Raw genomic sequence first — 24559 nt, 5'->3', positions numbered from 1 at the left:
CACATTTTTTCTTCTTCCCGTTTGTCTGCAGAGTACTGGGCACACAGTGACTGGCAAGAAAATAAATACCTTTATTACTTTACATTTTAATTACACCATCCAAAGGAAGTTCGAAGTACTTCATAATTAATTACTTATACAAAACCCTCAAGAGGAAAGAATCAACCCCATTTTCCAGGTTTGAGAATTGAGGCCCTGTGCAGCTGCCCATAGGAAATCCGTCCAGAGAGCCACGTAGAGGATCTTGGTTTGCCATGAATTCTTTAACCACATCACACACACACTCAAAATTTAGCAAAAGCCAACACGTTAGTGGCCAGACTGCATAATAAAACATATAAAATAAAAGTGGTTATGCCTATAACAAAGTGAATAGCTTTAAAAAAACAATGGTAAATCTCAGAATAAAGAATGTCAGCTAGCTGACCACTCCACTCCCATGACTCTTCATTAGATTTGGGGAGCCAACTGCTTGCTGTTGTTTATATATCTAAGAAAGTTAAGGAGAAAAATCCACATTTTTTCAGACAGACAGAAGATAAAATGCATCTGAGGACTAAATCAATCTTTACCAGGTGGCTTCTTGAAGTTGAGCACATTTGCAGGCCAGCATGGGAAAGTCAGTAACTTTCTTAGCAGTATTAGACCTGTTGTAGGAACATCTTCTGCTTGCCAACCTACTCGAAATCAAATTCTAGCAAACAAGAACTGTAAGTCACACCTACTAACTGAATTCAAAACTATGAGAGATTCTTTGTTACAACATTGTGTCATCGTTTTGGTTTTTGTTGACCTTCTGAAAATTTTCTTGTTCATACAGAACTCAAAAAACCAGCATCAAATTTCTATCACCCCCTCATCAAAACCCCATTTTGCTGTACATGAAAACCCACAAGAAATTCAAATATTGGTAGAAACAGTAAAGGCTTTTCCCCACTTCAGCACTCCCTGTTTGTAATTTCAGTTTTCATCTGGCAATTCCACAGATCACATACGCCAGACAAAGCATTTCAGCCTTTGTCAATGATTGGATTATTCTATGATCTAGTTAGTGGAATGGACACAAATGTCTGCCTAACACCAAAAAAAATTGCTTTTTCTTTGTGAAGCACAGCTGATGCAGACACTAGTACAATTATTTCTTAGAGCTTAGGTATCAGCACAATATCATATGCTTTTTTTTTAATGTTTAAAACAGTAGCAACGCTTTTTCTATGTATGTACAAGCCCTAGAAACTTGCTGCAAACAAAAAAATCAGCAGGCTATAAATGCTATTTATATACATGTGTATATATAAATATGTATGTCATATAAAGTGATAGAAAGGAAGAATGTGAAGAAAACACAAAATAAAATTTGGGGTTGTGTAGATTTTCACAGACACTAGACAACGAAAATGTACTAACAGACGAATAAATTTTAAAGAACTATTCTGATGACTTTGATATATTTAAATATTTCCTCATAATTTTCCCGTACTTTTCAGCAAAGCTCACCTGATGAGCAGACATCCAGGAGGACTGAAGAATAAGCAGCTGACTTTCCAAGTCAATGAGACATCAAAAATTGTCTTTTGTATTCCTACATGAAGCACTCTGCCACCCTTCTTCACAAAAATATAAGATGACTAAATCATACCCAACACTAAACAGGATTTTCCTAGCTCTTTCCAAATACAGCTGTCTGTTCCAATACATTGAACTATTTTGCACCCATGATGATTCCGACTTCTTTTCAGCACTTTGTAAATGTTTCATAAGCTGTTATTTTTAAGTTGCCTGAAAGAGCAGAATTCTAAAAACAAGCGAATAAGGTAAGCTAAGTAGTAAAATGTTTTAAAGTGCTCTTTAATGGATCCTCCTTTACAATTTGAACAGCAACTTTTCATATCTGACATAAAATCCATAGATATAAATCACATTAGAGGGTTATTCTTTCCCCATTATCAATCTCTGTCTCTTTATGGAACATTAAAGTCACATTTGACCTTAAAACATGATAAAATGGAAATCAAACTAGAATGTTTTGTAAAAGATATAATGAACTTGTACCTCTTTAAAAAAAGTCTCTTTATGATGTGATTTTGAACACATCCTTCATTAAATACCAACAAGGATTTTCAAAATGTAGCTGTGACAAACGAAGAAAAAAAAAAGGTATTTTATTGTCCTGACAACGTCTGTGAAAACACAACCAGCCTGTTATAAACTGGAAATGGAACTCCACTTTTCAGGAAATTCGGGATTTAATATGAATAGAAATTTGCAATTATACACCAAAACTGAGAAACTCCCACAGGCAGCAATCCCATGAACTTACAGCATCACTCTAGGAGGAACTCTTAACCACTGCATGCTCTTTACAATATATATTTTACAAACAAAAAAGAAAGAAGCCACAGTTTTGCCAGATGTCTGCCACATGCATATCTAGTTATTACCCCTAAGAAAGTTCTGCAAGAATAACCTCCTCTTTGATCATACAGCTGTCTCACCAGTTGTTCAGTGGTTTCTGCCATATATATATATATATATATATATGCCAAATATACAGCAAAATAGAAGTTATTTCTCCACCTCCCTCTCTCAAATTCTTTGAATACAGAAGTGAAAGAAGACTGGTTCCACCAAAAGAATCAGAAAAAGACCCATTCTGAAGTAGCCAATCACCACTAGACTATTCTGAAAGCACTAAAAAGTTCCCATTTCTCTTCATTTTTCATTTTCCAGATGCCAGGTTCACCTGATCCACCGCTTCCTAAGATACTACACCAGGATATAGAGTGGTACAGTTAATATTTCACACTAAATCCCAATCATTCCATTTATGTAAAATAGAAATCCAGCTTGATTTCTGTTTGTGCACAATCTCAAAAATGTATTTGTACAGTTTTATTTCTTTCTCAGTGTTTGATCTCTCGCACCTGCAATGTGCACCCTATCATGCCAGAATATGGTTTTACAATTAATATACACAGCTGCAGGCAAACAGGGTTGTCAAACCTTCCTTCCTTCCTGCTGCTTTGGCCGACATGATTTTTGTTACCTGTTTGGGCAAGTGTGCAATGAAACTGTAATCACGAAAGTAGCGCAGTCATCCTTAGGATGAAACTAAGTGTTGAAAGGAAAAAAAAAAAGCATTTTCATATACACACACCTCAAGTGTTATCTCCAAAAAGTCTTAAATTCAGTGACTGTTTAAAGTTTTACAAAGGGGAAGTGTATTAAGCATGGCATAGAGGCAAGACCCTTGTTTTCCAGCCCTTCATCCAGGATAGAACAAAATCCTTCGCTTTGCCATTATCACAGAACCAGGTTTTTTCCTCTCTCCCACTCTCTGCCCAGACAAGACTGCAGGCAAGCTGAACATGAAGGTTACCTGAAGATTCATTTTTAAGGAACAGGAAGGGGCACAAGGTTGTCCAAAGGGCAAATTATAGATGTGAAAATACAATACATTCTGTATGCAGGAAATATTCCAGAAACACTGACAGGGTGAATTAGTCTATTTTGCCTGTCTATATTTCAGTGAAGAGGAGGATTAACTTAGTTTTCAGAACTATTTTATCTTTGATCTTTATAAAAATGTCAAGTAAAAGATTTCCTCTGCACGGTACCATCTCCATCGTGCACCTCTGCAGCCCCAAAATGACAATGTAATGCTTTCTACAAGCGATTCAAAGTTCAATAGTGTGGGGTTTTTAAAAGAAATGTTGCACCTTTTTACTCTTATTCTTCAACTCTGAGATCGCTGAACACTTTTACATATGCCAGTTCCTTTGTCTAATTTACCTAAAAGATACCGGCTTTGTGAACAACCTGTCTCAGAGGGTGTCACTTAAGAGGAAGAGTCATCCATAAGATAACGCACAGTCTTGCCACTAATGCAAATTCCCCACAAATAAGGATATTTTAGTAAATGAAGGAGCTCCTCAGTCCTCTGCTTTCACAGATCTTTGCACTTGACCTCTGACCTGAGGTTTAAAGTCTGGACTAAAAATGCTACCCAGGGAAATCTTACAAAGACTCCTGAATAAGACTTAGAAAAATGAAAGCTTAAAACCTCAACAGCGAACAAAAGTCAACCAATGACAACGTCTGACAGCCACCGTCAATTCTGAAGTGATGCCTCTGTCATCCCACGACTCCAAGTATTGATTTCTCTCAGCATGAAAAAAGCTTAAGCCAATGAAATAGATATAGCATCATCCCCCCGATAATAGCCATCAAGGTTAACACCAGCAGAACACTTATCAAAGTATCTCTTCTATTTCTTCTTGTTTTAATGGACTGAACACAATGCAATGGTTTCTCATCTCTTCAACCCATGGGTTTCCAAATCTCATTTATCCACTTTTGCAGCCTTTTATCTGATTTCAAGATTAAAAAGAATCTGCATCTAAATCAACTGTTTGTAATACAAATGGTGCAGGGGGGGAGGGGGATGAAAAAAACATAGGTTTATAGCCAGACATTCCTGAGGGGGAAAAAAATGTGCATTTAAAATCACAAAAGGAAGGAAAAAAGCATGCAGTTGACTTAGATCACACCAAACACAGACTGGCAAAACTATGGTCATGACCAGAAAAAAAAATTTACCACAATCAATTTGGGTTAGTGATTAGAGAGAAATGCAAGATCTCAAGAGACATCTGGTTTTAATCTGTGCTGAGTCAACAGCTTTATTTTTTACCTTCAAGTCTCACAGAATTAAGCTCTAGTAAACCCAAATAAAGACAAGGCAACAGCACTTTTAAGCATATTGCATCTTTCAGATGAACCCAATTTAGTACAGTGGGTAAATGAGACAAACTAACATGAGTTCAACTGGGAAAAAGGCAGCTGTCAGAATAAAGAAATAGTGAAGAGCAGAGACAAATAACATCAGATTCCTTCTGCAGTGTCCACTAGCACCACAGACTTTTTTTAGCCTTTTTCTTTGATGCTTATCTAATTGATATTATTTGTGCTACAGCAGCACCCTTGGATCAAAGACAAAGCTTTGCACAAACAAGTAAGATCTCTTCCTCTTTGCTAGAAACTGGGATTTCCTACACTATTCCAATACTCTACTTATCTAAGCATCATTGCTAACCACTGGCATAAACAATATGCAGAGAGAAATGTTCTTTTCAAACCCAAGAACATGTTTTTACTGTACTTATGTCCAAACATTTTGCATTCAAATCACGCACTAGGATAGGAACTTTCCTCCCTTCCTCTTTTGCAAATCCGGTTTGTCAGCAGTCCCTTCATGCTGCTCTTGTTTAAAATAGTCTAAGAGCCTAAAAACAACACACTTCGGCAGTAAATTTAACATTTTTTGGGTTCACATCTTCCAAGTACAAAGCATTTTTCAAGCTAGAAAGAATCCAAGCAGAATTCCCTATGCTCTAGAAACAGTAAAGCTCAGCACTCCTGCACAGGTGGCTCCATGCTCTCAGATTCGATATTAAGCAAAGGAGCCAGGGATGATCTTTTCAGGCATTCCCCAAGCACACTGTATCACCCTCGTGACATTCAATGGCTTCAACACCACCACAGAGATTAGTGCTGTATTAATACACTGAAGAACTTCTAGTCCAGTGCAACAAGCAAATCAAATCCATGAGCAACTTCTGGAATTGACAAACTCCTTTATTTTATAAGGAACATCCACTCTGCCAAAAAATGACATACACTTACATAATCTAAGGGTTCACTACACGTTCCTAGTGAGGGCCAAATTAAGGTCACACCAGTGTGATATTTCACAAGTGCTGGATACTTGGTTTTGCTATCTTTTCATATTGTCCTTTCTGTGCAACTTATGTTTTAAAAAAAAAGGCGGTTGGGGGGGCGGGGGGGGAGAGAACCTTTTAATTATCTGAAAACATATAATTGAAGTGGGCCAAATACAAAGCTCTGGAATGTCCTCATTCACTAACTGTGACTACCACCTCTCCAACTGCCTCGCTCCACGGAGGCACAGTAAGGATTTCCATTGCCTTGGAGGTAGGTACAAAGCAGTTCAGCAGTTCTGGCCCCAGCAGCCAAATGATTGCTTCCCTAGGATTCAGATTTCCAGACACCCTGCTGCCAGCACAGTTCTTTTACAACTCACAGCACCAAGACTTGGCACAGGAGTGACACCTGAACAGATTGAAAGTCACATGCACTTCAGATGGCACAGCTAAACCTGAAATGAAATCTCTAAATGCAGGTAACACACACCAGGCAAGGATTTCTGAACAACACAGCTCACTAGTTAAGAAGCCCTTAAAGGTACTACCTAAAAAGCAATTTTTCACGAGTTTTGTACCAGATGAATTCTGAATCATTTTTCATAATAGGGACCAAAGGTACATTTCTCTAAGTGGGGAAACAATACCACCTTAAAACATGGGAAAAATGGACATTGTCAATGACTGGAAAAATGTAGCCAGAATGATTCAGACAAGCAGATAAACCAAAGGATAATCTGGAACCCTATTACAAAATGCCTTGTACCACTAGTTCCCCTCGTAAGTGGTACGGAGTATTTTGTAGTAAAGTTCCAAATTAAGTCACTATAAATATGGCTTCAGTCTCTGGCTATAAAAGAAAGTGAAACACATTTGCATGACTTAAAATTCTTTAACTTTGATAGCTATCAAAGAGACAGATATAAATACTTAAGTGTATCAGTATTTTAACACCTGACTTATGTTAATGGTCTCAACACTTACCTTAGAGGAATGTATATTTCTATATAGGATTCTTTATTATGTAAGTGCTCACATTCATATTATATGTAGCATCCTAAGCAAATATAATCAACATACCTCTGTTGATTTTGTTATTTATTGTTTGATATTCCTGCTACATCACACTCACTAAATTTCCTTATAAATTTGCAAAACACATGCAAAGAATATTCATTTCCAGCCAAAAACCTCTTCATAAACAGCTTCCAAGCTTATGTAAAGTTCCAGCTTTGCAAAAGGCGGAAAGATTAGCCCCTTGAGATATCCCTGCAGTCTGGGGTCTGTGTTTCTGTTTCTATTTTCTACATAGTTCCCCTCGAGCACTTTTCAGCTTCCCCTGTTTAGTGTCTTGGATTCAGAACACAACTCTGATTTTAATCCAGGAGTTTGAGAATGTATCAAAATCTATAACTTCATGAACAAAGAACAGAGAGATCACATTCATTTGAGATAACAAGCATTGAGGCATAATAGTTTCCTATCTTGCCATGACTGGTTGCTGTTGCTGCCTGTTCCGAGCCTCCCTTCCCCCTCCCTGAGACAAGCCAGGACTTGCCTCTGCCACGTGCTCCGAGCTCCTTTGTTCCCAGCGCGGGCAAAACCAAATGTAACTCAGACTCTTTAGCAGTGTCTGATTGGCCGGTCACCCCGGGTCCGCCCCCAGTCCTCCCCTTTCCCCTCCTCCGAATAAAAGAAAGGACCAAGGAGGGGTCCGCCCTCCTTGGCTTTGCAACTCTTTCTGAGAACATCTCTTGTCGTCTGTTTCTTTTTCAAAGCTGTAATTGCGGGAATTAGGCAAGCCGGGAGCTATATTTCTCCTCTTTGCTTCTGCTGGTGGTATTTGCTTTGCAGCTGATACAGGTACCACTTTTAGAGCTACTGAAATGCTGGATTGCCCGTGCTACCTCTCTAGGCTGCCCGAGGCTTTCTAAGGCATTGAACTATGAGCTTAGCCGGTAAAAAGCTGTAAGTGTATCTCCTCAGGTTGCATGCCAGTAACAAGCACATCTCCAATAAACATCAGTACTTTGGATACCACGTTGTTTTCAGATCTGTCTGGGCTCCTAAAGATGTCACTTATGAGGCTTAGTGGCAAAATAAAATTTAAAAGAATTAAAAACTTGTAGTTGTCCTTACAAACACAAATTTGTTACCCAAAAGGTAACTCATCTGTCCTTCACCAGCTTCTACCATGGATGCTCCAAGAGCTGATTTACTGGCCTTGATGTCTGACAGTTCAGGACTTTTCAGCCTCTCACAGTGGAGAATGATCACCTTGCCTGGTACATATCCTTGAGAAACACTGCTAAATAGGGCAAACACAGTATGGCAAAGTATTTCCTTCCTGCACATGGAAAAAAATCCCTTTAATTAATTACTGCCATTAAGCGACCTTCATCTGTATCTGCAGAAACATTTTCATTAATTATTAAGGAAAAGTATTAAGGGTGGATTTTGGTTTGTTGGGATTTTTTTGGTCAGAGAAATTTCAAATTACTATGAGAGAATCTGTGAAAAAAGAAGGATTACATGTAATTTTATTCTCAAGTCTATTCAAGAATAACATGTTCAGTGCTGCCAATTTACAGCTTTCTAACTTCCACTCCAAACTCACTCTTTACCTTTTTGTAAACTAAGATTCTTGAGTGAATTATCCTTTCCAGGACCAAGTATTTTAAAAGCAGCATATTTTTATTAAGATGATGATGAAATGGGAAAAGATTTTTTAAGAAAATAATCCAGAAGCCAAGAGAAGGAGTTTTAAAATATGGCCTATATGGCCTTTTATAGCAGTTATTCTTTAAAATCATTCCTAGTCACTTACTTTGGAAACATGTTAAGAGTCACAATCCCAACTTTGGCTTAACCTCTGCCTTATCTTAAAGCCTCCTGTCAGAGTTCTTATAGCATCAAACTATGAAAATCAAACTGTTTTAACTTTATTTTTTCCTCTCTCCTTTTTTCCAGTATTCTATGTTCTGTGTTTCATTGCAGCTAAAGTATGAGATTTTTTCCTTTATCATTGGTTCTCATGCACTAAGCTAACATGATTTTTGAATTTTAGAACAGCATGAGATGTGTATGAACAGGGGGTCTTTGTAACTAATATTTTTTATTCAGAAATAGTTCCACCATCCTTGAAAGGTTGACATTTGGCTCTAAAAATTGTTGGGGGGAGGATAATTTAATTTCTTTTTAAAACTATGTGATTTTACTATCCATAAAAAGACAGCATTTGAAATATTCCCATTATTGAGAGCATGAGAAGACAACAGCCTCTGCCTTTTTTCACAGCAGTCTTAAGTGAAAAACACTCATTCGTACAACTCTAGATCCTTATACTGAGCAATATGGAGCAAAGACTGAGAATGTTGCTTTAAAATTCGGGGGTTTTTTTGCTCTCTTGGTTTAAATGAAAAGACTGCAATGGCAAGAGACAGTATTGCAACCACCATAGATGCTCCCTTCAGAGAAATGAAGAACTGTGTAGCACCAAGCAGTTTCTACTGGCATCATCCTTTATGTTGTCAATTTTAATTTTAAAAAACAATAATACTCCCTAAACACATTTGTTTACATAAGAACACGTAAAAGCCTCTTCCTAAATTTTCTGTTTATTTGTCATTTCAATGTTAAATACCAGAACTTGTGAAAGGTCCTATTTCAAGGTTCTGATGTTCTTGTTGAGTTTTGATTCTGGCTCTGTTTCAGCTCAGCATGCAAGGTTTTTCTGTCTGGTTGCTTTGGTTTGTTTTTTTTAATGGTATGAGGGTGATTTCATAGCACCCCTCAACAACAGTTATCAGCATTTTCTACAAACAGCTGAACTCAGGGATGTTGGTTGGTGTAAGACCAAAAAACAGATTACACATTCCAGCTGCACAAATCCTGCTTAACTAGACTTCGCTAATTGACTTTAATTCAGTGTAAAATAATAAATTCAGTACTTGGAGCTTGTAACATTTAGAGCACAATAGCCATGCAGGATAAAAAAAAAAAACCAACACAAATCTGTGGATTTTTAAAACTCAAATCTGAGATTTGGTGTGGATTACAGTTCACTCATTAAAATTATAGGTTTTGAAATAAAGAACAGTGACTAATCAAAATCAGCAGCTTCTACCAAGTGCACACAAAACCGAAAGAAATACTGAAATTACATAAAACATTATGTAAAACACATGTAAGTGACAGTTATTGGAAATACCAAAGAGCCATGTAACAACATCTCTTACACACTTTAACAGCTTCAGTTACACTCCAGCCAGTAATCTACTTCTAATATTCCAAATTTCTGAGCAGCTTCAAACAACTGTGACTCAAAAATAACGCAGGAAACATCCTCCCTCCTCCCATGCCGACCATATGAAATTGCCTTGCAGGACAGCACTGGGCCAGTGCCAAGATGAGTGATGCTGGCTACAGGGCTCTCAACAACTGCTTAGAAATGAGGTATTTGGGGTTTCTAACAGGCAGCACAGGAAAAAATAAGCAACAATATTTTAGAAGTCAGAATATCTGATTTTTTTTTTTTCCTTATTGTAAATGTTCCCTTGGGACCAAGGGCCAGCATGGAGCCAGCACAGCTGAGGATGACCCAGTCCTGCTGATGGGAGTGGAGAGACACCAGGGACAAGCCTGGCCTCTGGTCCTAAGCTATGACAACATTTGTTTCACAAGTTCCATACATTCTCTATAATATAGTAACCCATCCAATAATTTTGCTTCCTTTATCTGTCAAGAATTGGCATCAGTCACAAAAGATGGAATCTCAAACTGCTCTAAGGACACCAGACAATCCAGAAGAGTTCTATAAGACTTCAATCTCCTGCAAGGACAGGCAGGGAGAAGGACTGAAGGAGCATAAACATCTCAAAATCGACTAGGCCATAATCTTGGCATTACTACTTAGACTCAGAATTTGTTCCTGCAAATTTTTAATCAGAAAAACCCCCAGTACCTTTGCACTAGGACACAAAAGAAAAAAACATGGAATGATGACCTAAGCACTTGCACTGCTCATCATAGTCACTATCATCACCTTCCAAGCCCTCCTTCCAAGTGATATATAAATGTTTTCTTTTAAGATGGCCAGAAATCTTTGAAGATGCATTTTCTAAATAGTGAATTAGTAACAGGGACTTAGAAATGTGAGCAGGAAACAGGTGGGAGGGAGGAGTGGTGAGGAAAAAAAAACAGGAAACATCTACTTGTGTGAAGCAGAATAGTGAGGACAGTTTGGTTTTCTGATTAGAAAATCTTCCTAAGGATTGACTCTGCCACTTCCAGTTGGACTCCAGATTACCAGTGAAATCCAGAGGTTTCTAAGTCACACGATGATCACCAGAAGAGCAACTTAACTGCCTGACACATCTTCCTTTTCTTGACCTAAGACCATCTCAAAGGAATTGGCTCAGTTTTCTCCCATTTAGGTCAAAGAGAAATTAGTAGATAGACTCATTCTGTAAACACTTCGATAAAAGAATAAGATGAAGCAGGAAGGCAAAGGTTTTTTAACTCACTTATAGTGATTCCCACTAAAGGGCAAATACAGGAAAGTTAAGATAAAAACCTGGACTAAACAGCAGTGAGGTAGAAGTGGTGATGTGAAAGGATCTTTCAGTTCCAGTTAAGAATCCTGATTAGTACAGTCTTGTTCCCTTCCCTGGAAAGCTGCATAGATCTACTCAGAAATGAAAAGGTAGCTTTATAAACGCTCAGGAATATCACCCTTGGATGGATGTGGCTTTATAGCTTTCCATTTCCCCCCCTGGTCCCAGATGGACTTCAAGCTCCATCTAGTACTAAAGATACTTTTATCAATTTAGTTGTAAAATCCTTACTTAAGCAATTACTGTCTCTTTTCAGCCATCACTCATGCAGGTATTTATTTCTGCACATCACAGCATTTTGCATTCATTATGGAGCATTCTCCGTGAGAGGCTGAAGCTTTCAATGGAAGGAGAAATTAAACTCTTACACTAAATGCAACATTTTGTACAATTTTCTCCTCAATAATGTACTAATAGATAAAAGAGAAAAATACTCTATGGAAGAAACACAGACAACAGTAAAAATTTTAACCGTAAGTACTTTCAGGCACTACTGACAAACACCTTCAAACATTTTCTAAACAGCCTAGTATCTTAATGTGTGTTGCCTCAAAGTTGACTCTCCTAAGTTACCTTCACGAACATCAAAGAATACACCTGCAGGTATCAACTTTGTCATGCCTCAATCAGGAGACTGATTAAATACAAAATGAGACTATTCCTACTATGATTTTAGTTCAAATGAGAATGACGAAGGTAACCACAGCTGACATAACCAAGAAGCCACAGGTCAAGATAAGTAGCTGCCCAAAATATGGACCAGAATTTCAATTCATTACTCTTTAGGGTCAGGTATGCTATGTCCTTTAGGCACATCCAAACCTGTTTTGGGGTTGCAAATCAATCTAACATGAAGATACTCGTTCTCCCTCTCTTTTATAGAAATATCAGTGTGCAAGTGCTTGGATAAATCATCCAGATAAAAAGCAGACTTTGCAATGCTGGTTAAGGTTCAGAGTTTTAAAAATAAACTCTTTTTACATTCAGCTGTAGACAGTAGTTTAGTGGGTCCGTAAATGAGTGCATAGTGCAGGTACACGAACTTGTACATGCTTTGTTCTTGTCCATACAGCTGCAGAGTGAGCTGCCTTCATAAAGTCACTTCTAAATTTTCATTTCAACCATCAGACACTGCAAAAAAAATTTACAAGTAACACAAATAACAACATCCTAATACCTGTGTGCACCAGTCTACCCCAGTAACTCCAGAACTGGAGAGCTGTTACAAGAAATTCAGCTATAGTCAAGTGGATGGGCTTTAGCCCAACAGCCTGAACTCAGGTCAGTCATAAATAATATTTGTAAATTGGTGCTTTTGCCAGGAAAATTCAAATGAGAGAAAAACCACGCAGAGACAGCACTAGAGTATAGGGAATTATTTTACAATTTTGTGACTTCTTTCTTCAATTGCTGTTATAAACAACCTTTTTACATAAAAACAATACTTTTGAAAATGAAATTGTGTTTAGAATATTCAAGACTACTGCCAAAAGACTGTCCAATATGTCTGGACTACAAATGATAATATGGTGAATCAAAAGCTAACACCCATTTAGCAATCAGATGCATATTTCATCCTTAATGAAGGCCTGAAAAGAAGAGTTCACTTTATTCTGGATGCAGGTATCAAAGCAGATCTCACAAAGCAACACAGGCGCATCATCTAAGGATCTTTTTCACATTAAGAATCCTATTAGAAGGAAAACACTAAAAGGTAATTGAATTTCCCTCAGTTATCTTCATCTCTGTCAGCTCCTGCTACAATAACTTACTCTCCAGAGCAGAGATAACTCAATTCTGTCCAGCAAGCATATGTTATGAATCTCCAAAGCAAACTTGTCTAAATCATTCTGGTCTTCTATCAAGGTTGGCTGTAGATATGAACTCTGACAGAAAGCAAACAAATTTATTTTTATCTTTTCAATAATTCGCTTCCCTGTGCCTGGATGGAAGAATCTAAAGATATAAATGTTTCCACTAATTCTGGAATTATAAAGATTGGTTGCAAACATTTGATCTGAAAGTTAATGCTATTAAAAACTCTTCGATTCACTACTCTGTTGTAACAGAAACAAAAAAGCAGTTTCAGGTTCCTGTAGGCAAACAAAAACTAAATTATCATAACTGTAATTGACATTTTTTTTTCAGAATGGCTGTGATATTTACATTTTCACCTTCAGTGGAAATGTTAACTATACAAATAATAACAACAGAAGAATATTCTAACCTTTTATTTCATCAAAGCTCTGAAAACATCAATAAGCACAAATCCTCCACTCACGTAAACAAACTACTTTTATTTTAAAAGTCACATTATTGGAAGGTATAATGACTTATTCTAGACCAAAATCACAAAAGCAAAATAAAAGAAAAAGCAGTCAGAGAAAGGGTATATGACAAGAATCAGTATAGCTAATTCCAGAAAGAGAGGAGCGAAAATATGAGATAAGGACCTGGTCAAACTAACATTAACTGTACAATTCCTGTCAGTTTGTTTCAGGCTGTTCAAAAGATATGTAAAAAACAGTCTGAAGAATGAGTGAATAATGAATTGCTGACACTCAGTTACTCAGAATTGTTTAGTCACAAAGGAGATGTGAGGAACTGGAGGGGAAGCTTGGAAGACCAAGTCATCATCACAATAAAACAGCGCAGGAGCTTCACCTTAGATAAAAAAAACATGGAAAATATGAAATAGAAATTTTAGACATAAAATGAACACCATGGTCATCTTTATCTTTGCTCCTTTTTGCCATAATTTTGCAGCTATTGGAATCAATCCTTCACTACACTTGTTGGAGTCAGCCTCCCAACTGTAAGCTTTGAGTGTAGTTATCAGCTATTATCAGCAACAGCTTTATTCTATTAATTACAACAGTGTAACGAACAGAAGGTGCTCTAGGAAATACTGGTTGTGATCCATGTCTCCTCATCCAACCTGACTCACTACCAGGGAAAAGGCATTTTACAACCCAAGCGTCACTTCAAATCGCAGAAGAGTGAGAGTGTGTTCCGGGAAAGTGTTACCACATTTGCCCCTTCAATAAAGTCTTCCTTTAGAATGCAAAATTTGACATAGGGTAATAGGCTTGACAGTGAAGCCCAAATATTAAAACACATAATAAGAAAGAAATAATACAAAATGAAGATAAATTCAAGTTTACAACTTAGCAGAGTATTTAAGTCCAACCTACTAGTTGAAATACTGAGAAAAAACATCTTCAGGTATACGGACCCTGAAGATCTTCTGTGACCTTGTCAGTTCCAATATCAGAATTATTTTAATAAAATGTCTTTCTCATTTAGATCAAACCAAGTTACAACAAAACACATAGGAGAGATGTGAACTGTCACCACTGCTTTTTCTCCAAAGCTGAAGAATCCCTAACACTGTTCTTAGAAAGGTGCATAAGCAAAGCAAGTTATCTCTGGACAGAAATTTTAGAATAAAATCTCCAATCAAGCACAATAGGATACTTGCTTTGTTAGTGCTAGAAAATTACATTCTATTTACACTGTATTACTTCAGTCAGGATTATTTGAGAATCATTACCTGGCATGAGCTACCATAAAAATCTGAATAATAAACTAGGTAAACAATACTGATTTATTTTTCATGAACAGGTGAGAACAACAACATTTCTGATGGGAACATCTCATTTGAAGCAAGAAATTTCTTACCTGGCTAGCTTAGTTTTCATATTATAAATACAAAAAGATGCAGAAAAACATGGAAAATGTTTTAATAGACAACACAAAATCTGTATAAAAAGATACAATATTAGGGGTTCAAAGGAAACATATGCCATCCAAGAGAAGGCTGCTTAAAAACAAACAAAAAGCTGGAATGGCTAAGCTGTAGAGAAAGAAGGCTGTAAGAAAATGGCATTCCTCAGTAAGTCTCCCCAAAGAAGGAAAACAGAAAAATACATCCACTATGGCATGACAGTTTTAAAAACAGAACAAAGCAGGTTAAAAGAGATGGAGGAACAATTGCATAAAGCCATAAAAGGCAGCAATAAATTATTTTTCAAACCAATCAGGAGGAGTAAGCCCATTAAGGTGTCTCTGTAGAGCTAATAGAAGATCAAAGGGCAGAAAGTGCTCTTGAAACATATGACCACCACAGAACAGAGATGTTATAAAAGAAAACTGGGATGAGAGCAACTGCTGGGACCAGACAGTGTCCACTCAGGTAATCCAGAAGAACTCAGGGATGAATACAGCCATCAGCTGCAGTGTTCTTGTTCAAACTGCCTCAGTGCCAGAGGAATGAAATACCCCAAATGGACTCGGGAGGACTGCAGGGAGCAACACAGCAATAAGTCTGAAATTTCTGAAAGGCAAACTTGGAGCTGTGTCTAAAGCAAAAAGCAAACCGAGGAATAAACACACTGGCAAGAGCCATCAGTGCCTTTCTAAAGGAAGTCAGGCTTCATTAGATTTCTTTCAACAAGCCACTTGAGACAGACAAGAAAGATCCGGCTCATCAAGTCTAAATGCCAAAAAGATATTTAAATAAAGGCAGGATGAGGTAAGGCAGATAGGAACACCTTACGATGGAGTTAAGATGTATTCCCACAGCAAAAGATAAGTTCAAAGACCTATGGAGAGTGGATAAACTAAGCTTATTGATAATTTCTAGCGAATATAACAATCTGTAACAATACTTACAAGAGGGGATAAACAGTTTTTAAAACAAAGTTTACCATTCACAGGAAAAGAAAAATAAGTAGATGCGTTAAATACGTAAAAGAAGTGAAAAGGGCCACAAAAAGTTCAAATCTCAAACACTGTAAACCACTGTGCATGACCTTCCTGGATTTTTTTTTTTTTTAATTACACTTAGTTTGTAAATGAAACATCTTAGATTATAGAATGTGGAAGAATCTCAACAAGATACTGCTTAGCACTAAGCATTAATTACAAAGCAATAAAACTTCATAAGCATCAAAAAAATAATAGATTTTTTAAAATATGAAGTACCTACAGCCATAAATCTATTTAGTTTCTATATTCAATATGATTTGAAAAGCCCAATAATATGTTGATACTTATTAGATTTAATCCTACATGCAGTTTGTCTCGTAACGGGTAAAAAACATTATCCAAAAAAAGGGAATGAACCTCACTTCTTGTTTCATTAGAAAGGTTTATAGGAGAGAGCAGTTCTTAAATGAATTTTCTGTCAAGCTGCTTCAGGAACAATATTATCATGTCACAGAATCACAGAATGGTTTGGGCTGGAAGGGACCTCAGAGCTCTTTTAGTTCCAACCCTCTGCCATGGGCAGGGACACCTTCCACTACCCCAGATTGCTCAGGGTCCCATCCAGCCTGGCCTTGAACACTTCCAGGGATGGGGCATCCACAATTTCTCTAAGCAACCTCTTCCAGTGCCTCACCACTCTCACAGGGAAGAATTTCTTCTTAATATTGAATCTAAGCCTGTCCTCTTTCAGTTTGAAGCCATCATCCCTTATCCTGACACTAAATGCCTGTGGAAATAGACCCTTTCCAGCTCTCTTATAGCCCCCTCAGGTACTGAAAGCCCACCAGTAAGGTCATTCTGGAAGTTCTCTTCTCGAGAGAAAGGTAAGAGCTACCTTTGATAACTCATAGACATGCTTCTGTAATGTATTTTAATTTAAAACTGAAATATAGCAAAAAGAGATCTCAGTATTCCAGTGCAATTTTTTGTTCTTTCTCCTCCCTTTCCTTATTAAAGCACAGTGAAAGGGAAATCACAATTTTTCACTCCTTCTTTCATATTTAGGCAATACTTTATCCCAACGCTTCCCAGGCATAGGGAAAATGTTACAATGTTTGAACAGAAAAGGAACTCTTCATTTCAGTATCCTTTGTTTCACATGAGACAATTAATCCCAAAACTTGCCACCTCAGGAATAAGAGAAATTTAATCTCCTAGTTTGGGACTTCCCAACATATTGCAGCAGAACAAAATTGGTTAATCCTCCCATGGAAAAAAAAAATATTCTCCTATGCTCAGCACTCTGTGAAGCATTTATAATACCTCAAAAATGTGTTTAGAAATAAAAGCCGATTTTTTTTCTTCCTTCTACTGACAGACAGATGGTGCTGTAACACCTAAACGGCCCAATGCAAAGGGCAGCATTTATTTAAAAATTTAAATTTGAGAGAGTCAAGCCCATTCATAACAAAATTTGTAAAGCCTTATTTTTCTGTGAGGGAACATCTAACCTCCTTTGTGTTGCCCCATTACGTTTCTGCAGTCTTAAGGACAACAACTTTTGGGTACATTCCCACGACTTGCACTATGCATTATCTCTGTGCGTTCTGTGGAGAACCATCGCTGCTGACCCACTCTACAAGAGAGAATTCCCACTGAAAGCACTACAGAATCCTTTGTTTTAATAAGGACATTACCATTAAGTGTGCTGAAAAACATTTAAACTAAAAAGGATGTTGCAAGAGCCACAGAGGGATTTTTTTTTTATGCACAGGTTCTATAACAAAGCAGCTTTTGTTAAAAACACTGAAAAACTATGGAGAATATCGACCCAGTCAAGGATTAAAACCTTCTTTCCCACAGTAACTTCTTGTTTGATACAGAAGCAACAATCATCTATAGAAACTACAAAGACACCAAATACCTTTCCACTATTCTTTCGGGGCTCTCAAACATTCTCTTTGACTTACAGGTATTCTGCCAGAATTGATTTGCAGTAATTTTTAGTCACTTCCTGATACAAATAACATATTCCAACATTTAATGCTTAGTGCACCAAAGGAGAAAAGATGTGGGAATACAGAAGATTATCAATCAAGGGAAGCACTGGATTTTGCCTTCTGCCAAGGAAGCAAAAAGCAAACAGCTCCATCCAAGTCACTACTGGAACGCTTGCCTAGCCTTGCATCCCACCTCTATCAAGGCAATACCAGTTCTAAGATTCATTTCCCAGCATGAGCCATGAAGTAAAACATTCTGTTTATTATCACAGCCTGTAAATTGACACTGAATAAGAATTAAAACTGTGAGGAAGTCCAAGTCTTCCGCATGAAAAAACATAACTGAACACAAAAGGACAACAAATTTTACAGCAGCTGGAAATGCTAGATTTAATTATTGAAGAGAAATCATGCAGAGAGTTAGCTGCCTAGCAAAGGTAAAGTCAGGTGAAATTCTCAGTTAATCAACAGAAACAGCCAATAAGAAGAATGCCAGCACTTTATATTCTATGGATGATGAGAATCTGAAAAAAAGTAAGACCAAAAATTCAAGGGGATGACACCACACAATCTTTCAAAAATGACACTTTGAGAAGGCAGGTTGTTTTTCCAATTAGAGTAACAGTTACATTTTACTGAAAAAATTACCAAGGGGTTTGTTTTCCTCAGAACGAAGAATCCTTGTCCACCCATTATAGAAAGTTTTCTGAAAATTATTGTGTGGCACTCTCCACTGCTCTTCTACACACACCATAACGTACGATGTTATGAATAGTTTTGTATTACACATTTCCCCCCATTTTCCTAATTTTTCATGTGAATCTTCCATGCAAAAAAACCCCAAAACACCAAAAGCAAAACAAAACAGAAAAAAAAAGGGAAATCATGTTCCTGGAGCATTCATTGAAAATACTTTACACAAGCATTGAGACATGGTATCCAAATTTTTGCCTACATCCAGTAATGCCATCCAATAGCAAACTAAAGCTTCACTAGAAAGATTAAACAGTTCAGGCCTAAAAACCTTGCAGGTTTACTTACTTAGAATTCTAGAAATATGTATATTCACCCACAAATACACATAGAGATTTATATAAGACAGGAGGCATATCCAAGGCAATGGGCACTCCTGTCATAAATTATAAAATAAAGTCAATTAGAGTACAAAATTCCCTCCCCCTCCTCACACCAAATCCAATTATTCCCACAGGTCCGACTCCACAGCAGTCTGCACAGATTATCTAAGACACAGTGAGAATCACCATATTTTTCAAGGTCATTTCTAGAAAACAATCTGGGTGGTAGCATGAAACTACCATAAAGGGGTTCCTCTTCAGGGTTTTCAACTCTGCCAAACACCGAGGCTGAGATTTTGAAAAATATCTAAGAGACGTGCATATAAATCCCACGGACAATGGGGAAAATTTAAGGTTAAGAGGTATATGTTAGAAATGCTCACATTCCCACATTCACTGCAAAAATGTGTGTTTCCTTGCTACCTCACTAGAGAAATAATATCAGTCTTCTCTGAGGCTCAAACACACTGTAAAATGAGTCAGTATGTCTCAGGTTTCCTGGTGACCTCTCCATATGTCTACATGCATAGGTGGAACTACTACTTACAAAGGTAGTGGTGAAAAGACACTAAGTTTCTGAAAGAGAGAAAATTGCCATAAGAAGGCCCAAAAAGAATAGAAAATACTTCTTTTCTATTCCTTTTAGTTTAAATCTATCTCGCTCAGACACGAAGGGTTTACTGCATATCTAAAGTTACAGGACAAACTAGAACAACATGCCAAAAAAAAAAAAAAAAAAGGAAACAAAACCCAAAACTATCCTTGCTTTAGAGACTCTTCCCATGCTTTTGGTCATCCTACTGCCTGGGAAGGGCTCCTCTCCATGTTCTGACCAACGCAGGGTCCCACCACATAGAGATGGAGCAAAGCACAACCAGACCTTACACAGCAAAGTTCACATCTGCTGCAGTTGCTGTTGCTTCTCTGTCTCCTCCTGGACGGGAAAAAATTGATAGGCAGACATTTATCAAACCACTTCTGGAAGGAAAACATCTCTCCTGTATTGCAATGAATTAAGAACCAAACAGGAGCGGCACCTTCTCTTCTGGACCCTGTGCAACTTTTAAAGTATCACCTGACAAACAACTTCTTGCATCACATTTCTAAGGTGCAGTTTTCAGCACAGCAGTGCCTTCCCTGTATTACCTGTCTCCTTAGGCTTTTCCTTCTTCTTACAGTGACCATCCTTACCCATTTACAAGCAAATACTGTACAATTATATATAACTACAAAACTTGGTTATGAAGCTTATCTGAATTTCCCCCTGCTTTCTCCTGCCTCTGTGTGCTCCAAATACCAGACTTGAGGTTTAAATGATGACAAGATAATTTGCCTTTTATTTTAAAACTGCCCTTGCACCACAGTGCAAACCTCTCCAAAATCTGACTCGGATATTGTAAGGCTCATCTTGGTCATGACTTTTAGAAGTGGAGAATTACAACCAGGTAGCAGTAAACACACTAAAGATCTTTAAAAAGATAATTTGGGATCGAATTTTTGCTGACTCAATGTTACATGGATTATTTCATATGTGATATGAAACACCAGACTTGCAAGTCTGATCAAAAAAAATGAAAAATGGGTAAGAGTTCTTTCCTCATCTCTCATCTGAGGGCCTTTATCCCTCCTCAACCAGTCTCATCTCCTTTCTCCCCAGAACTCAGGTGGCAAAACTTTCTTCTGATCTGAACCACACATGGCCGTCCCAACCATTTCTTACAAAAACTTGCAACTAGTCATTACCAGAAGCCCGAAATATTTTTAAATGTGATCAAACCCACATTTGCATATATCATTTTACTGGGCTAAATGTTATAGGATCACTCTATTTTCCAAGAGATTGTTTAATCTAGTTGTCATGCACAGGATCTGTTCACTTTCTGCAGCTGTCACATGTATTAGGAAATGGATGGAACATGGCTGTCTTAGGTTACAATGTAAGATGTAACCAAAAGGATGTATTCTATCACTGTCTGTTAAAACCAGGTGGGGAAGTGTTCTTTATCTCTTCCATGACACATCCCTGATAACTCCCTCCTGAGTGACATCTTCTGTTACTGAGCTATCAAGCCTCACTGCATGACCCATAAAATTACATCATCCCATTGTGAGATGCTCCGCCCAGGGGGAGGAACCAAACATTCCTACCTGGATACAATCTAAGGTTTGGAACAACACAGGCAGCCCTTACCTACTGGATTCCCAGAGGACAAGAGCTACATAACCACCACTGGACCCTCAGAGGAAGACCAGACCCTACTACAGGATCACCGCTTCAACAGAACCACATCTATCACTTCAGGAGGACTGCAGCCACCATTTAATCTGACTGCTACCACCACCCTGACCAACAGGGTGTCAGGTTGTACTCTGACTCTGTCAGGGTTTCTGTACTATTGCATTTATTTTAATTTTCTTATTAAATTGTCGTTCTGATTTGGAGCCTCTCACAGGTTCGCTTTCAAACTACCAGAAGTTCTGATTGTTAACGTGGATTCAGATGGATATGACTAATGGTTCCTCTTTCCACAAAGGAACACAACACTGACTCAAGTCTGCCACTGACATCAGGTTCTTTAAATGTTTGATAGAATCCAGTACTCTCCTATCCTCAGTTTTTACCCCTGTGGAAATCATGCTGGATTAAAGTTTTTTCCAAGCCAGTAACAAAACTAAACTGGATAAACAGACTGCTGATAAATTTGAGTACACCAGCTTCCATTTAAGTTCCACCTGATGAGTTAAATGTCTTGAGCCACCACCACAGACACAGCACAGACTCAAACCAGCATCAGCCTAAAGTATCAGCCAACTCCCATCCTAGAGACTTGTCACAGCAAAACTCAGAGCTATATTAAAAATGTAAGTTGATGCTCTGTTTAAATTTCTTCCAGACACCATAAAAGGTATCTTGAGGCTGAACTAGGCCTAAGAGTGAAGTTGTCACTGAACAACTGTATTAACAGATAGCCTGTATTTATATGACAGAACCCTTCATTTCTCCCACGTTTCCTACATACACACACCCCCGTCTGCAAATAGTTTGCATTCAAAGGAAAAAAGTGGGCTGTTCATCTAATCAATAATGCCATGTCATGCATGGAGCTTCTGCATAAATCCAGAGCAAAAGATGTCAAGCATGTCCCAGTCCACTGATTATCAGGCAAGAGAGTAAAAGGATGCACTTTTCATCTCCACAGGACTGTCGCCAAACCCTTGATGTAATAAATGAAACATGCCTGCTATTTCACCATTGCAAAACGGTACTGGAGATACCTTCCAACATCTCTGTTTGCAGGAGGGGGTAACTAGCTCTAGATGAAGTGCAGATATGTTATTAGACAACGCACAGCTTGAATCCCAGGGCCAACACAGATGACCTTTAAAATATAAGCACTGTCTAAGACAAATATGCTTTCATCTTTGGGGAGTATTTTTTCAAGTAAAGATTTAAGAGGAAAACAGTTTAGAAATACGTTAAGCACAAATGTGCCTTCAATCTCTTAATGCTGCATTTTAAAAACAAAACCACAAGTAATATCACACGCCAGAAGACAGACAAAGTACTCTTTAAGTACAATATTAGTGAATTGAGAGAGATTTAGCTTCATTTTCATTTACCCAATAATTAAAGCATAGGGAAAGATGATCCTACATTGGAGATATGACTGAAGTGATTCAGAAAACAGGCTTGTATTTTTGTTACAAGTAATACAAGTTTATTACAAAAACAGAGACCATCATTTCACTTTAGATTCCCTTAAGTGGGGTGAAAATATGAAAACATAACTAAACCACACTGAGGCATGTAAAACATAAGAAGAATGGGTTTAGAGAGGGATTAGTTAAACAGCAGATGATACAAAAAGAAAAAAGAAAGTAATTTCTCATTTTGCACTTCACAAGCTGTTACCACTTATCTTCAGCAAAGTGGTTTTTCTCAGACCTGTATCTTGACTGTGATGCTAAGCAGCTTTAACACATACAGTGATACTTGCTAAATGGAAAAGAGCAGCATTGGTATGATAAAATTCTTTCCCCTACAATCTATGGCGTGCAGATTTCAACAAGTTCTGAGCTGCTCTGCTCAGCCCAGCCTCTTTTTCCATCAAAGTTACTGGCAAACTTATCAAATCACCCTATGACTGGAAAGCGCTTTTCAGAGTGGAACCTCCTGAAGCCTGACAAGCCCCTATCACACCCTGGAATCCTCAAACACAGTGGGATGGTTATGCTTTTGTGTTTTGCTTTTCTTAAACACGATTTCCTTTCTTACCTCAAATTCAGCATGGCGGTTAATATCCTCTGCCCTCTGTCTGCTCAGGATAAATTCTGCTTCATTAGCCACTCGTACCAGATGCTCCTTCATGGTTTGACTCAGCAACCTGAGCACAGAGAATATTTAACAACTGCCTTAAGAGAATGAAATCCAAAAATAAAAATCTGTAAATACAGTATAGATATGCAAATATGTTGGGCTCTCATGACTGACTTTATTGTGTTAAGAAAACAGTATAAATAAGGTTGGAGGGTAATACTATGGCAACTAGTAAAATTGTTATTTCTATATAAACCAAAGTAAATATTAAACAAAACATAAACACTCTAGACAGTCATTTGTTTTACCTGAAATAGAGACATGCAAAAAAAAATCTTTCACATACCCCACAACATAAAGTAAGCAGTTTATTCATATAAACAGCCACAGTTAAAGCTCCAACATAACTGATGTAAAATCTAAATTAAAAAATGCAGTGCAATATAGTTTTTCCTCCAAACGCAAGATTGAAATTTTACGGTAAGTATACATTTAAGTAATATTTTCAGGATTATAAAACATTCTCAGTCTCACAAATGAAATGCTAAGATATACATTGTTCCAGGTTATGTACAGAATAAAGCTGTAATTCAAACTGAGATTTCTGAGGCCTTCATAAACCCTGAGTTTATGAATGGCAGCAGAGCTGACAGATTGAATTACAACCCAATTACTCTCTGAGTTCACATATTGTTACTAAAAACATTTCCTTTTTAATTAGTTACATTGGGATTCATAAAGTTAAAACTGGCTATACAGGAGCCACACTGTTTTAGAAGATGCACATTTCCATAGGATCACTCAAAGATACACCAGATAAATCCATTACATGCCCTACTGATTAATTCTTAAAAATATATGTTATTAAACCCTTTTTTTATAATAAGGCTTCCAGTTGTAGAAAAAAGAGCAGCAGAACACAAATTCACTAGCTTGCCTTGCACATATAAGCTAACATACATTTCAACAAGTTCAGAGTCTACTTTACAACCACAGGATTTACTATGCAGGATGCCTTCTAATGCATCCAATGCTAATTTTAACCCCAGTAATTTATTTATCTGAAATAAGGCTCCACCTGTCTCTATGTTTGAAAGGGTGATGCTTTGCTGTCTCT

At 37.6% G+C, this 24559-nt stretch overlaps 1 protein-coding gene across 4 annotated transcripts in view; it reads right to left on the bottom strand.

Annotated features, from left to right (window-relative positions):
• The window catches only part of LRBA (LPS responsive beige-like anchor protein), a 374344-nt gene that overhangs the window by 218024 nt on the left and 131761 nt on the right, over positions 1 to 24559 (bottom strand). For all 4 annotated transcript variants that reach the window (XM_039551359.1, XM_039551361.1, XM_039551360.1 and 1 more), the window contains 2 exons: positions 23401 to 23509; positions 1 to 50 (listed from right to left, as the gene is read on the bottom strand). The exon at positions 1 to 50 is cut by the window's left edge and continues 117 nt beyond it. In XM_039551359.1, coding sequence (XP_039407293.1) covers positions 1 to 50; positions 23401 to 23509 — 159 coding nt within the window. The remainder of the gene's footprint in view (positions 51 to 23400; positions 23510 to 24559) is intronic.

The sequence above is a fragment of the Corvus cornix genome, chromosome 4, assembly GCF_000738735.6.
Source record: "Corvus cornix cornix isolate S_Up_H32 chromosome 4, ASM73873v5, whole genome shotgun sequence".
Taxonomy (NCBI): Eukaryota; Metazoa; Chordata; class Aves; order Passeriformes; family Corvidae; genus Corvus; species Corvus cornix.
The sequence above is the reverse complement of the archived record's forward strand: the minus strand, read 5'-3'. Positions and strand labels throughout refer to the sequence as shown.